The 13,224-nt window shown below is 43.5% G+C and overlaps 1 protein-coding gene across 3 annotated transcripts in view; it reads right to left on the reverse strand.

Moving 5' to 3' along the window:
• Nucleotides 1–13,224, reverse strand: part of KLHL3 (kelch like family member 3) — a 54,817-nt gene that overhangs the window by 14,719 nt on the left and 26,874 nt on the right. For all 3 annotated transcript variants that reach the window (XM_071758461.1, XM_071758462.1, XM_071758463.1), the window contains 3 exons: nt 11,553–11,674; nt 3,695–3,857; nt 823–932 (listed from right to left, as the gene is read on the reverse strand). In XM_071758461.1, coding sequence (XP_071614562.1) covers nt 823–932; nt 3,695–3,857; nt 11,553–11,674 — 395 coding nt within the window. The remainder of the gene's footprint in view (nt 1–822; nt 933–3,694; nt 3,858–11,552; nt 11,675–13,224) is intronic.

The raw sequence follows: 13,224 nt of genomic DNA on the forward strand, positions 1-13,224 counted from the left end.
TGGAAAAATTGGTTCCTAAACTTGCATTTCCCTTTGCAAGCTGCTCGGCTCATGCAGAGCAATTTTGCTGCGAACTTACGCCATTTGTTTTTTTTTCCCTTTTTGGCCCTGCCTGTGTGGCACCAAGCAGCACCAAGACACCCACATTATCCCCATGCCTGCAGAAACGTGTTCCCAAAGCCTCCGAATTTGCTGGTTTAGGATCTGAATGAAACATCACTGTATGTCCACATCGATCCACATCTGCAGCCCGGAGGGGCTGAGCAGGATGGGTGCACACGCCTGGATGTGCAGCCTGACCAGCACAGGGCAGACTACCAGGACCACAAAACAACATCAGTCAGGGCCTTTCCCCCCTTCTTTTTCCATTAAAAACACTGATGATGCTAGTAAAATGTTTCCTTCCTTCTTTTTGGTTGCAGGCATCCTTTAGCTGTTCTGGCCAATGTGCAACAGAAGCCAATATTCCTCCTTGGCCTAATGAAAGTCCCCTTTTGAGGGTTTTACAGCAGGTAACAAGAGCTTTACACAACAGCAGATGGGAGGTTCCTAGTTTTTCAGGGAGGGAAGGTATTTGGTTCTGGCCCCCAGGGCTTTTGGAAGTGATATGGATCTGAGAATCATTACTTCCTACAAAGAACAACTTAATGAAGGTCATTTTTACTTATTTTTAGGGTTCAAATTATTTTTAATTTTCCTTTCCACTTAAGTTCTGTTGGAAAATGGCCCCTTAAAGAGCATGGCATGAAAACAGTTCCTGAGGTAAGATCTAGAAACATTCCAGCATTCTTACATTCACTCTTGCTGTACAATTTACTGTACCTTTTCCTCAGAGGAGACTGTCAGCTTGTCACTTGATATTAAACTGCAAACCTGGTCCAGACTAAGGCTAAGAAATTCTTCTCCTAGCATCACCTCAGGGAAGTGCTGCTCTGTTCAACAAATGAAAAGGGGAAACAGAAAATTATAATGAAATCCATGCTCTCAGTGAAGGGAAGGACACAGCATTCAGAGAACCACGATTATCACACCTCCCAGCACCTGAGACAGAAAACACTGCGTGGCAGAACAGAGAGAGAAAACAGTCTCAGAGCAAGTTAAAGACATTTGATGTTATTTCAAGGAACACAGGCCCCCTGAGACACTTTCATAAGTGGCACTAAATGAGAACTTAAGTTTCTGCAAAGCCAGTAAAAACCTCCCAGTGGCAAATATGCTTAGAAATGGCAACTGAAAAAAGTGCCAAGGAATTTCGAAAGTGGTAAATAACCTGGCCACCCCCAAATGCAGTTGTTGCCCACTTCAACAAGCTGGACAGAATCAGACCTGCTCAATACCTCCAGCAAGGAGGTCTTTGACATTTGTAGGTATTCAAAAGGAAGGCCATCTTTAACCTGAATCAGCCAGTTTGGTGCATACACTCAGCAGTGAAGAGTGAGGATCCTTATCCCACGCAGACAAATGGAAAGAGAAGGACTGCTAAGCCCACTTTTAAATTTTTTTTACTTTTTACCTCCAAATCCCTCCATGCTGTAACTGTACGAGTCAACTGAAAACCAAATTACAGCCATTCACATCATTTTGTAATCCCAAACTGGGAGACTTGTGACCAACAGCAGTACAGATCCAGAAGGGATAATCAGATCTGTCAAGCTCCACATACCATACAGCCAAAGGGTGCTCAAAAGAATTATTTTCTAGAAAACAATTTTTAGGTCAAAATCATCATTAGCCAGTTGCAGACAATTGTAGTTTTGCATGTGTTTGTTAGAAATCATGCTTGTTCTATCTCACCTACCATTTGCCAGGTCCCACTTATCTTTGGTTGTAATACAGAAACATGAAGCTCAGGCACTTTACCTGAAGCAGCTTTTTCAAGCTCTAACCCTTCAGCTTTGAAAAGCTCAGACTCATGTATCCAAGGAGCTCCCTCTGCAGCAAGATCTGCTTCTTGTTTTCACATTAGCAAAGTGCTTTGCCTGCCAAAAAGCAGCACTCCAGAGACAAAAGGTGTCAAAATGTCCAGAGAGAAATTCCTTGGAGATCACACCTGAACACTCCTCACTAACACTGCTGCTCCAAGGGCACTTGGACTCCCCCAAACCCAGACCCTACTTGGTCTAATGGAAACCAAAACACCACAGCTAAGTCAAAGGCTCTGACTAAAAATAGCAGTGTTTGGATAAAATTTACAACTCTGTTATGCTGGAAATCATATTTAAGATCTAATGAACTCTTCTGGCCTTAAATACTTGAGAAGCAGGAAATGCTTCCCACACGGTCAGCTGGATGCACTCTAACTTTTGGACACAATCTCCTATTCATTCTGGACTGGCACCTTGCAGTCAAAAGATATTTGATCTCTTGTATTAGTTGGAAGCAAGTGAAAATATTTACTGATTTTAATAAAGTAACGTGTGCCTGCTCAAGAAGGCTACTCCACCTTCTTAAGTTATCCATTGGCCAGAAGTAAGCATTTCTCAAGTAACTGAGCTCATGCACACAAGGATTCTTGAGCTTGGGGACTTCTGTCTTGGTTTAATGCTGTTACATAAACAACATAGTGAAAAGAATTTTAATGGCATTTTTATGAATGGGGTTCCATTAACATTAGATGGACTGTTGTACTAGCTGGGACTTATGAAGGCCAATAAAGCAACAAAGCAGACTTTCTAATTGCTAAACAACCAAATAAATATATAGTGAATTCAATGCTTGTTGGGTTAAAGATTAAACAAGGCCTGCAAGCAAGGATAATGAGATATTACAAGCAAGCATTTATACAATTAACCATTCCTTCCAGGGTACCTTTTCCTCCAGGGGATAATACAGCAGAGCAGCTGAAAAGGTTTTACTTTTATTTGCAGAATAAGGGAGGACTTGGTGGGCACATTTTTATTCCACTGAGCCTACTTATGGTCCAATTAAGGACAAAAAACACACCAAGGAAAATGCTGCAGGACAGAGCAGGTGCTCTGGGAGACAGCAGGTGTATTTTTCCCTATACAAATAGACAGAAAAGCAGAAAAACAGACTGAGTAGAGAAAACAAACAGCTTCTCCCAAGCAGAGGTCAAGGACAACTCTGCCGGAGGAGACTGGAAAGTTCTGGGGAATTAAGAATATGGGGCCACTTGGAACAGCTTTACATTTACATTAGAGGAGAAATGCTGAAAGCCATTGCCTGCATCCACTTATTGCAACCAAGCACATCCAGTCCCAAGGAAACACGAATCTATCTCCCCTTGGGGCAAGTGGCCATTGCTCCACGGATCAGAGGCTCAAACTGCACAATTTTAGCTGAGTGCTCCCACTCCCACCCACAAGATTTAATTTTGCCCAGTGCAATTTATTCCTAGAACACACAAATCCCCAGCATTGCCTACTGCTCTCACAGGGCAGCATACCTGAGGAGGACACCAGCATACCAACACCATGCTGTCAAACAGGCAACCAAAGAGGTTGGGACCTGAAGGATCAGGGTTTGTTGCCTCTTCCCCTGTGGCCAAACCACATTTCAGAATTTGCAGCATCATAGAAAGTTACAAGCCTACAACCTAATAAAGCATTCTCTTCCCTGCTCTACTACTCAAAACATGAAGAGGCTAACAGGGATGTGCTGATCTTGCTCAACCTCTGAGTCATTGTACCTGGAACCAGGTTTTAACTCAAAAACCAGAGGACTGTCCCCTCACCTGCATAGGCATTTGCCTGCTGCAGCAGCTCCGTGCATGCGTGCACATCAGCAAAAGCTCGGATTCCAAGACAGTTTGTGGGATGCAGCTGGGACTGAAGAAAGTCACAGCAGTTTTTCCTAACATCCATCAATTGCAATAAACTAGCAGCTGGCAACAAAACCTGCAGAGGCAAGAAAGGGGAATTAGAGTTAGAAGCAAAGTTTGATTCATAGCTTGCACAAATGAGATGTAATTCCCCTTCAGACAGCTATACACTCCTGTGGGGCATGAGAAGGAAGGTCAAAATTTTAGCACTATCTGTATGCAGATCCCCATCTGTGCTCTAAGAAATGGAAACAGATGCTGTGCTAAGAGCAAAACTCTTCTCCCCCAAAAGACCTCAAAACAGTCAAAGAGAGAACTAAACACAAAGATCCATGAGTGCACCTGGATATGTGGCTCTGTTGAAGGTGGGTCTTTCCCACAGATTTTTTTTTTTTTCCCTTGAAGTGCTTTATGTTCTCTGCATACATTACCATCACATTTAAAGCCCACAGCAACCCAGAACTCCATCACCCCCAAAACCTTGAGCTTTCTTATTTCCAACAAAACCTCCTGTGAGCAGAACGTCCAAACTATCAACGTAGAGAGGGAGTTCACAGGAGATCAAGCAGGTTTTGGTGACAGCAAGACTCTCAGGAAACATGGGGCCAACTATTCAAATCAATGGCCCTCATTTTCACCCATGCAAAATGCTGTGGACACTTGCAGTTCATGGCTGCATCTGAAAATTAAGTACTACTTTGTAACTACAAAAATAAATACAGGAAAGGGAGACTGAATTGGATCAGGAAAGTGACATCTGCTGGAAAAACCCCCTTTGAGGCCAGTCAGTGGGACAGGAAGTAGAAAATCACATCGGTCAGGATGTTACAGCCCATGACATCAGCTACTTCCTTTCTTATGTCGTGCAGCAACTGCAGACGTGTCTTACCCCAGCTCTTCCATAGCCCTGGCTGCTTCACACATGGCCTTCCAACCAGGCATATGTGCTCACCATCTGAGCACAAACTTCTGGAAAATTATTTCTGACTCAAAAAAACCCACAAGCAGCTGTTAAACAAAACAAAGGGGTTAACAGCATCCACCTCCCTGGATCTCGATGGCAAGGAAGGGCAAAAAACATCCCTTCCCTCTCCCTGCATTTCTGCCCCCACAGTCCCATTCTACATTAGGGCAGGACATTCACAACCTGCCCCAGGTCTTTTCTAAGCCACTGATGCATTCCAGCTCCAGCCCAGCTCTACAGTATCTGACTGCTGCCAAGCAGCCTCCCCAACAGGCAACAATAAAAAAAAGAAATCAATTAACCCAGGAGCCCCTTTGGCCCAAGCTTTTGATGCCAAGAGGAGATTAGCTTGTGGTTTTGATTAAATCAAGATAGCAATGCTCTCACATTTTTGAAACCTAGCTGTGAACCAATTTCAATCTAGCTGAACCATCTCCTTGTAGCAGCAGAAAGCCAAGCACCTGACTTGCACAAGGGCTGTGGGTGAAGAAGTCAGACTCTCTGCAAAGCATCTCTGGCCACATAACAGCCAAAGCTTCCTCCACACACCCCCAGCCATCAAGTGGATGTGCCTGCAAATGGAGGTGGGCTGCTAACCTCCAGTATTTTGGGATATTGCCTCTAAACCAGAGGCTTCTCACCACATACTACAGCTTCTTGGACATCCTTCTGCTGATCTTACAACCTGATGCAAACTTAACAGGGCAGCACAGGAGCCTTATGCCATTGCAGTTATTGGAAAAGGAGCATTCTCACATAGCACATTTTAGAAGTAGGGCATAAATAGCATAGCATATCAAGAGATGAGTGAATTTTCTCTTCCTCATTTCCCAGCTGAGCATCTCAGCACATATCTTGTTTTTACCAGGGAAGCCAAATAGCAAGCAAGGGATATCCGCTAGCACAAAGTCTGTTTCCTTTAGAAATAACAAGAGGAAATGCCCTGCCTAAACGTGCAGCAGGACCAAACTGCAACTCCATTAATATCCAGGCAAGTTACTCACTTAGGTCTGGAATTGGCTCTTAATATTTGAACTCGAAGCACTGTGAACAGCTCAAGGAGAGCTGATGTCTCTACCAGATCAAAATCCAATCATCTTTTGAAACTATGTCAAAATTATCTGCTATTACTACCAAGACTGACTTTTTTGCTAAATAAATTATGTCAACACCCTCATTTATGCTCTGTGTATGAGTGTGTATATATATATATATATATCCATGGCCACCTCATTCCCCAGCTGTGTTCTCTTGCTCTGCAGACTCAGTATGAATCTCAGGTTTTACAGAACACTGGCTGTGCTATTAAAAACTTCCATAAACCTTTGATGTCTCTGAACTTGAAACATCTTTCAGCCAGAAGTGCTCTGTGCTGCTCTAAGATTCATTCAATAGGCAGGGCATTAATGCTGAACTTCAGAGACTGGGGTTAGCTCCCTGCTCTGTTACAGCCCTCCAGGAAACCTCAGCCAAGAGTTAATCTACACTATTTCTCCCTTGCAGAACTGGGAAAGGAGCATTTCCCCAAGGCAGGGGATATATTATATCTTATAAACTGTTTTGACAATGTAGTCATTTTGGAAGGCAGATAAGGGTGCTGGCTGTAATCCTCAGCAGCATATCCAGGGCCACAGCTGGGACTCCACATCTGCCCAGATAGGGCAACAGCTCCCAAGTGCTGTGACCAGAGACAAGAACATTTGCATTTGCAAAGGCAGGTTAAATACCTGGTTTTAACTGGACAGCTATAAAACTGCACAAGTAATGGAAATAAAGTTACATTATTTTCCAGTGCTAGGAAGGCAATTAGGCTTTATCACTCCCCAGGTGACGCCAGGCAGTGCTGAGGGTGAACACAGCCAAGGCAGGGGCATGTGTAGCAGGACCACAGAGTCACAAAACCTCTTTTGGAGCAAGAAGAAGGGATATAGAGATGAGAGTGAAAACAGGGGAGTAGTTGTCAAACTCTCTCCTGATCTACCATCTCCACAGAACAGCTACACCATCCCTTGGTTAAACAGTGGGATAAACCAGTGGAGATGTGTCTATCAGACACAGCACAGTCCTCTGGTGCCACAGCCACAAGTTTCTCCTCACCTTTCTATCAGGCCAAGCCAATCTAAAAGACTTTCCACAGGCTAGGAAAAACTCCCATCCAACTGCTCTAACACCCCAGAAGTCAGCCTTGCTGCTGACCAGGGCTCTCCAGCACTCCAGAAGGGCAACACAAGGCAAGGAGTTTTTTGCTCCAGGGAGAAAGATAGCCCTGATTTACTGCATCTCCTGAAGCTGAGCTTGAAGGAGTCTCTGCCTCACTCTGGTCTTGCTCCTATCATAGTTGCACTTTTCAGACTGAACAGAGGGAATGGAGAAGAACATCCCTTTATCTTCAAAACTGCATCTGCCACAGATACTGCTGCAAATTCCTAAGTCCCCAGGGAAAGCTGAGGTGCAGAAGCACACTTCTGAAAAGGAAATGCTGCAGCTTCTAGCAGGGCTTTTTTTTCCCCCTCCTTTCTCAAGCCATTTTTTAATTACAATTATTATGTCTGCAAAGCTGAGAGTTGAACATTTATTTCCTTCAGACAGCTGATTTCCAGACTCTTCTCACTTCTTTCTACATGAGCCATATCTCCAGCTGTACAAGGACACAGCCCACGTGTGAAATCAGGTTAATCAGGACTTTTCCTGAGGAATCATTATAAATCTAATGGTAATTACTTTCTTAATTGGGAGAGTAATTCTCACACTGATCTCAAGTAATTAGGTGCCATGAGTATGGATGGGTGGAACAAGCTGAAGAGGGATTGTATTCACTCCCTACAGCCAAAAGTCCAGATGTCTTCATAGGAATGCCTGGGAGAACAAAAAGTTCCCTTCCCAGATCTCTTTATTCAACTCTGCTCAAGGACACCATCTTGAGCCTCTTCTTCATTGCTGGACGTTGCCCCCATCACTCTTCACTGAGCTGACAGGTTTGATATGAGTGCTGGGAAGCAAACAGCAATGCAGCCAATTCAGCTGCAAAATCAAGACCTAACTCAGAAGTCCAAGGAGCTGACATGTTAAAACAGCCATGTTAAAACACAGACATGGAGCAGCAGGCCCTGACATGTCCATGGAATTTCCAATGAGGTCAACCAGGGCTGCATGTGAGTATCTACAAATTTCCTCAAGTCACTCACTTTAGTTTTTCTCACTTCTACAGAAACTGTACAGCACAACTTTACTCCAAATCAGTTTGTTATCCTTCAAATTAATCTCTTAGTCATGCATACGAATAAGATGTCTTTGCAACTAACCTTTATGGGGATGCAACAGAAGAAGGCAGTGAGGACAGAAATCCCAGGGTGGATTTTTCTGAGAGTGCAACATGACTGCAATGAAGCCAGAAATTCTTCCTTGCTCCATGCCTTCCAAACAAGTGAAAGGTTAAATCTCAAATGTATGTTCAGAGGCAAAACACTGCTCAGCATTGAAGCCTCTGTAGCATCCACCATCCTTGGGCCCTCCCTGCTACTGCATATATATTGCTTTGAAATGTCTCTCTAAAACCTCTAAAAATGACATTCCAGTGCATAAAGCAGTGTTTCATCTGTCAGGGCAACTCTCACCAATGTACCCAAAACAGCATTGGAGGAGATAATTTGCTCCCATGGAGTGAGGGTGGACTGAAAATCCCCTTTACCTCCAGTACTTCACTATATTGCCTATGCCTGGAGCTGACTGTCCGTGGTTGAAGCCTTGTGCACACATCCTGCCTTGCATAAAAAGGACCAGACTGGACCTTCTGCAATGAAATGCCAATCTGCTACAAAAATACGTGCTTAGAAAAATAGTCTTACTTCCTGAGCATCATATCAGACCTATAAAAGGACAAAGAGACAGGTTTCTATTAGAAAAGAAACAACAAAAATACTGGAAAAAGGTTTGTTGTTGTGAAGTGCTGAGCATGCCTCAGCTTTTGAGCACACTTGTCAGCACTCACTCCTGCACTCTCGTGTCACCTTTGCTCCTCACCTTTTTCTTATTTCCATGCTCCTCTCATTTTATTTTGCTCCCTGACAAGAATGTCTTTTTATTTATTCACATGTTTTGGTAGCTTGGTTGCATCTGTTCAGTTCATGTCATTTAGCAATCTTTTTTTCTTGCAGTTCCTACAATTAAATTGCCTGGCACCTTCACCCAGAAATTGCTTCTTCCAGCTACTGAGGAAGTCTGAAAAAACGTGTCAAACTACACAAATCTCCTTTAAAATGCACCTTGACCCTGCTAGGAAGCTAAATCTTATGACAAGGCAGTAGGAGAGCTCAGGAGGTACTTGCTGGTAAAGGGAATCTCTCACCATGCTCAAGAAAGAGGCTGAAGGAATGCTGGTGAAACAGCACAGAGCAGCTGCCAGCAGGATGGGTAACAGCAGTGGGCAGCACCAGGATGTGACAATGCAAGGGACCCAACCTGCTCACTTCTTCCAAAGACTGACATTGCTAATCCAAACCAGAAGGAAGGAGCCTAATGTTTTGTTGTTCATGTTGTTTGCCTTCACTGACATGAATCTCTCCAAACAATCACAGATTGTTCTTTTCTGGAAGCTTTCTTTCTTGTGGCTGCAGGTGAACATTAACCTATTTGCAGCACTCTGCTCAGGAGCAAAACACCCAGAGACAGGATGGAAATTTCTCTTTAAAATTCCTATTGGTTTCATCACAAAACTATATTAAATTCCATAAAACATTTTCAGCCTGGACATTTTTAACACATAATAAAATTTAAATTAGTCGGTTAATCTTGAATTAGATCAGCCTCATCTCTCAGCTCCCATGAATTACCCTACCTCCAGTCTAAAGAGCTACTCAGAGTGGTTATTTAAATCAATCCTGTAAAGTTAAAGAACCTGCTTTATTAGACTGCTAAAAACATCATGCCCAAATCTTAGTATTCACCAATTTATTTTTTTTTATCTGTCTGAGAGATGGCAGCCCAAGTACTGACAGGGTCATACTTAACTCTCATTAATCCCCAGGCTACAGAAAGCAGACTTTGGTTAGGCTTGACTGAAAAAGAAAGCTTTCTGGTTGCTCTGACTTCTCCACAGGCCTTCTGGGCAGGTCTGTACTGCAAATGCAGTGCAGGACTGAGCAGATTCTCCAGCCCACTCCAGCTCCCTCAACATCCCCAGGTGCAGTCGTGCTGGAGCACTGAAATTACCCCACAGGACAACAGCCAGAGCAGGTGTAGTCATTCCAGCAAGCTTCAGTCAAGGCAGAGTGACTGGAGCCAGTGCACCAGATGGTGTCCCAAGCTCTGCATGTCCCACGTGCTGGGTGGGTGCTTCTGGGCCACCTAACAACCAGCAGCAAGGAAGGAAAGCCTATGTTTGAGAGAACATGGGGATACAGTCTTCACATTTCTTCCCAAGGGAAAAGGGACCAGCCCAAGAGGGTGTAAATGTCATTTTTCCTCCTGCAATGGGAGATTCCAGAGGTCCAAGGCATTACATCCCAGTTCCCTACTGAAGCAATGCTGTATCTCAGCTCCTTATGACCCTGACTGTACACTGTAGGTGAATGTGAGCTAAGCTGCAGGCTGCTGGTCCCAGTCACTCAGCTGGATTTGAGCCTCAGCTCCTTTGCTCTAATGTCACCTTGAAGGTCTCCTCTCCACTGAGCCTCAGTGGCTTGTCCTGCACAGCCTCACTGCAGGGCAACCAGTGTCCACACTACTATGAATGTGACAACTGACAGGTTCAAAGCATGCCAGAAAGTCAAGTTTGTAAAACTGAAGGGCAGGAAGGGGAAGAAAAAGCACCTACAGACAAAGATCATGAAGGATGGCACAGGGCTTAGGCTGCAAAGTGGACATAGTTCAGGGTTCTGTCCAAGTTCTTGCTGGAAGAGTGACAGGTCAGCAAGAACCTGTGCCCTCCCTAAGGGATTGGAAAAGAAGAGCATGCACCATACCCAGCAAGAACCTCATTTCAAACAGAACCTGCCTCATTTTCCATCTTAATTAGGTCAACAGAAGGCATGCAGCAGCACTGCCACCCCCTCCAGCATCACAGACACAGACCTTTTACCCTGACCAGTGTCTAAGACTCAAACAAAGACAGAGACCAACCAAAAAGCACATCCACATACGAGCTCCTAGCATCCCTCCCAGAAATCAGTGGCTAAGTGCACAGCTGTTTTATTACCACAAATGCAAGCAGAGGCAAAGAAAAAGCTTTACCAGCAGCCACAGCCATGTGACACACAGCTCTCCCTGAGCATCCTGCTTTATCTGCAGGCTGCCTTTCACAATTACTCTTTCAACTTCTAGACAAATATTTACCTCAAACAACTTCAAGACAGAGTGTGCACACACACACACACAAAAAAAAAGGGGAAAATGCCCTCATTTGAACAATATATTCCACTCCAAGCTCTGCCAAGCAACTGAAACTACCCAGAAGAATTAAAAAACTAACAGCCATGTTTCTCAGCCATGACCTTAAAACATTTGACTCACTGCTTCTTTGAGTCTATTTTGACCTTCGACAGACTGACCCACAAGTCAGCACAGCTTCTTGGAAGGCAAATGCCTGCTCTCATTATAAGAGCTTGACACAAATGCTAAATGCAACATGACTTAAGCACAGGGAGAGCAGCAAAGTGCCTCAAGACCAAAGAGAGGCTGGAAGTAGTTCTTTTCAAGCTCAACATTTTACTTTCTGCAGCCTGAAGAGATCACTCACCCCCAGAGGACCTGTGCCTTTGAGTTTCAAGCTTTTTACTTGGGTCTCTAAGGGAGCTGTTGAACCAGACCTACCTGCACATTCTCTTCTGTGACCTCGATCTCAGCAGTGTAGATATAATCAATCAGCTTCCTCAGTGTCTGCCCATCAACATCTTTTATTTCAATCTTCTTGGCTTTACTTTCAGACATGTCTCCTGAAATGCATTGCAAAAGGACAGTTAAAGAGGTTTTTTCCCTATACATGTAGAACATCCTCCAGGTAACTGACTCAAAGACTGCCTTGGCACCATCCCCAACCATTGAAGGACAACCAGCAAGATTCCCAGAAGTCTCTTAATGCCACCTTAAAAACACCTCAACATTTGAAGACATTAGTGTCAAATAAAAGAAGTCAACACAACAATCTCTATTTCTTGCCAGAAAATAACATGCCAAGGTTCACCCAACTTCAAATACATACAGAAGCCAAAAAAAAACCAACCCAAACCAGTACAACCCTCAACCGTTTTATCACAGGGAAAGACCTGAAGACACTGTGGACAAGTCTTAAGAGGGCTTTAAAAAAAATAATATAAAAAAATATAAACTATACATATATAGGTAGATGAGTATGTTCAAAGGGTATATTCATGGTATATTCTACAATAAAAGTGAGGGAGCATTACCATCTTTCTTCAGAAGAACCAGAAACCTGCTGAGGAAAACAAGCCAACATGCCAGCAGTTACAGGCAACGTGCTGCAAGATTCTCTCCTAAAACACCCTGCTGCAACCTGTCCACACAGCTACACTTTGTACAAAGCATCTGTGCAGAAAGATGTCTCTTTCCTTCTGCATCTATCACCTTCCCAACCTCACACCTCAGAGGGAAGGCAGCCTTTGGATCTAAACTCTATCTTTTCTCCAAATATGTAACTTTAAAATTAAAATAAAACTTAAATTTAATTTAAAAAAAAAATACACAGAACCAGAGTAATAGTTTTCCCTAAGGATATACAAGTAAAACCTACGTCTGTGTAAGAGGAGCACGTCACAGCAACAAAAGCACACTGTGGGGAGGAGGGGAAAGGACTCCCTAGGCCCCTTCCAGTGTCCACGCACATGGTGACCTCACCCAGGTTTTAATCACCAAGTTCTTGAGAAACCACAGGAAAGAAAGAACAAACTCTCAAGTAGAAAGAAAACAATAAGTGAAAAAACAAAGCTGAACAAAGAAAAGCGTGATGAAATGTCAGTTCTTAAACCTGGGCATGAATAATCACAACTCTGAGAAATCTGGTGACTCAGTACTGCTGTGGGATTAAGAGGAAAAATAGTTCCTGCAGCCTATGGGAGAAGTAATTACTGCCTCACTGTACAGCATGCAACAAGACATAGCAGAGGACATGAAGTTCATAGCACAGAGTCAGATACTAAAGGGGGTCCAAGCTTGAGCAAAATCTGGATTCTGGAAATTGAACTTTGCAGGTTTCTCTTAGGCCAATAAGGAGGTAAATAACAGGAGTGAATTCAGACCATATGTACTAGAAGAGCCAACTAAGTCCCACGGGAAGCATGGACTGAAATAATATTTGCCTCAAATATAATTTTAAAAATTAGGTAATAAAACGTTATTCAGAGAAGCCCATGAATAAAAATGTACAAGTACAAAAGGATAAATGACCTACATTTCAGAGGCTTCCAAAGTAGCTAAGACTTTTTAATTGACAAAATACATGTCATCTCCTTCACACATTTCCTCTGAA

Source organism: Heliangelus exortis, chromosome 15 (genome assembly GCF_036169615.1).
Source record: "Heliangelus exortis chromosome 15, bHelExo1.hap1, whole genome shotgun sequence".
Taxonomy (NCBI): domain Eukaryota; kingdom Metazoa; phylum Chordata; class Aves; order Apodiformes; family Trochilidae; genus Heliangelus; species Heliangelus exortis.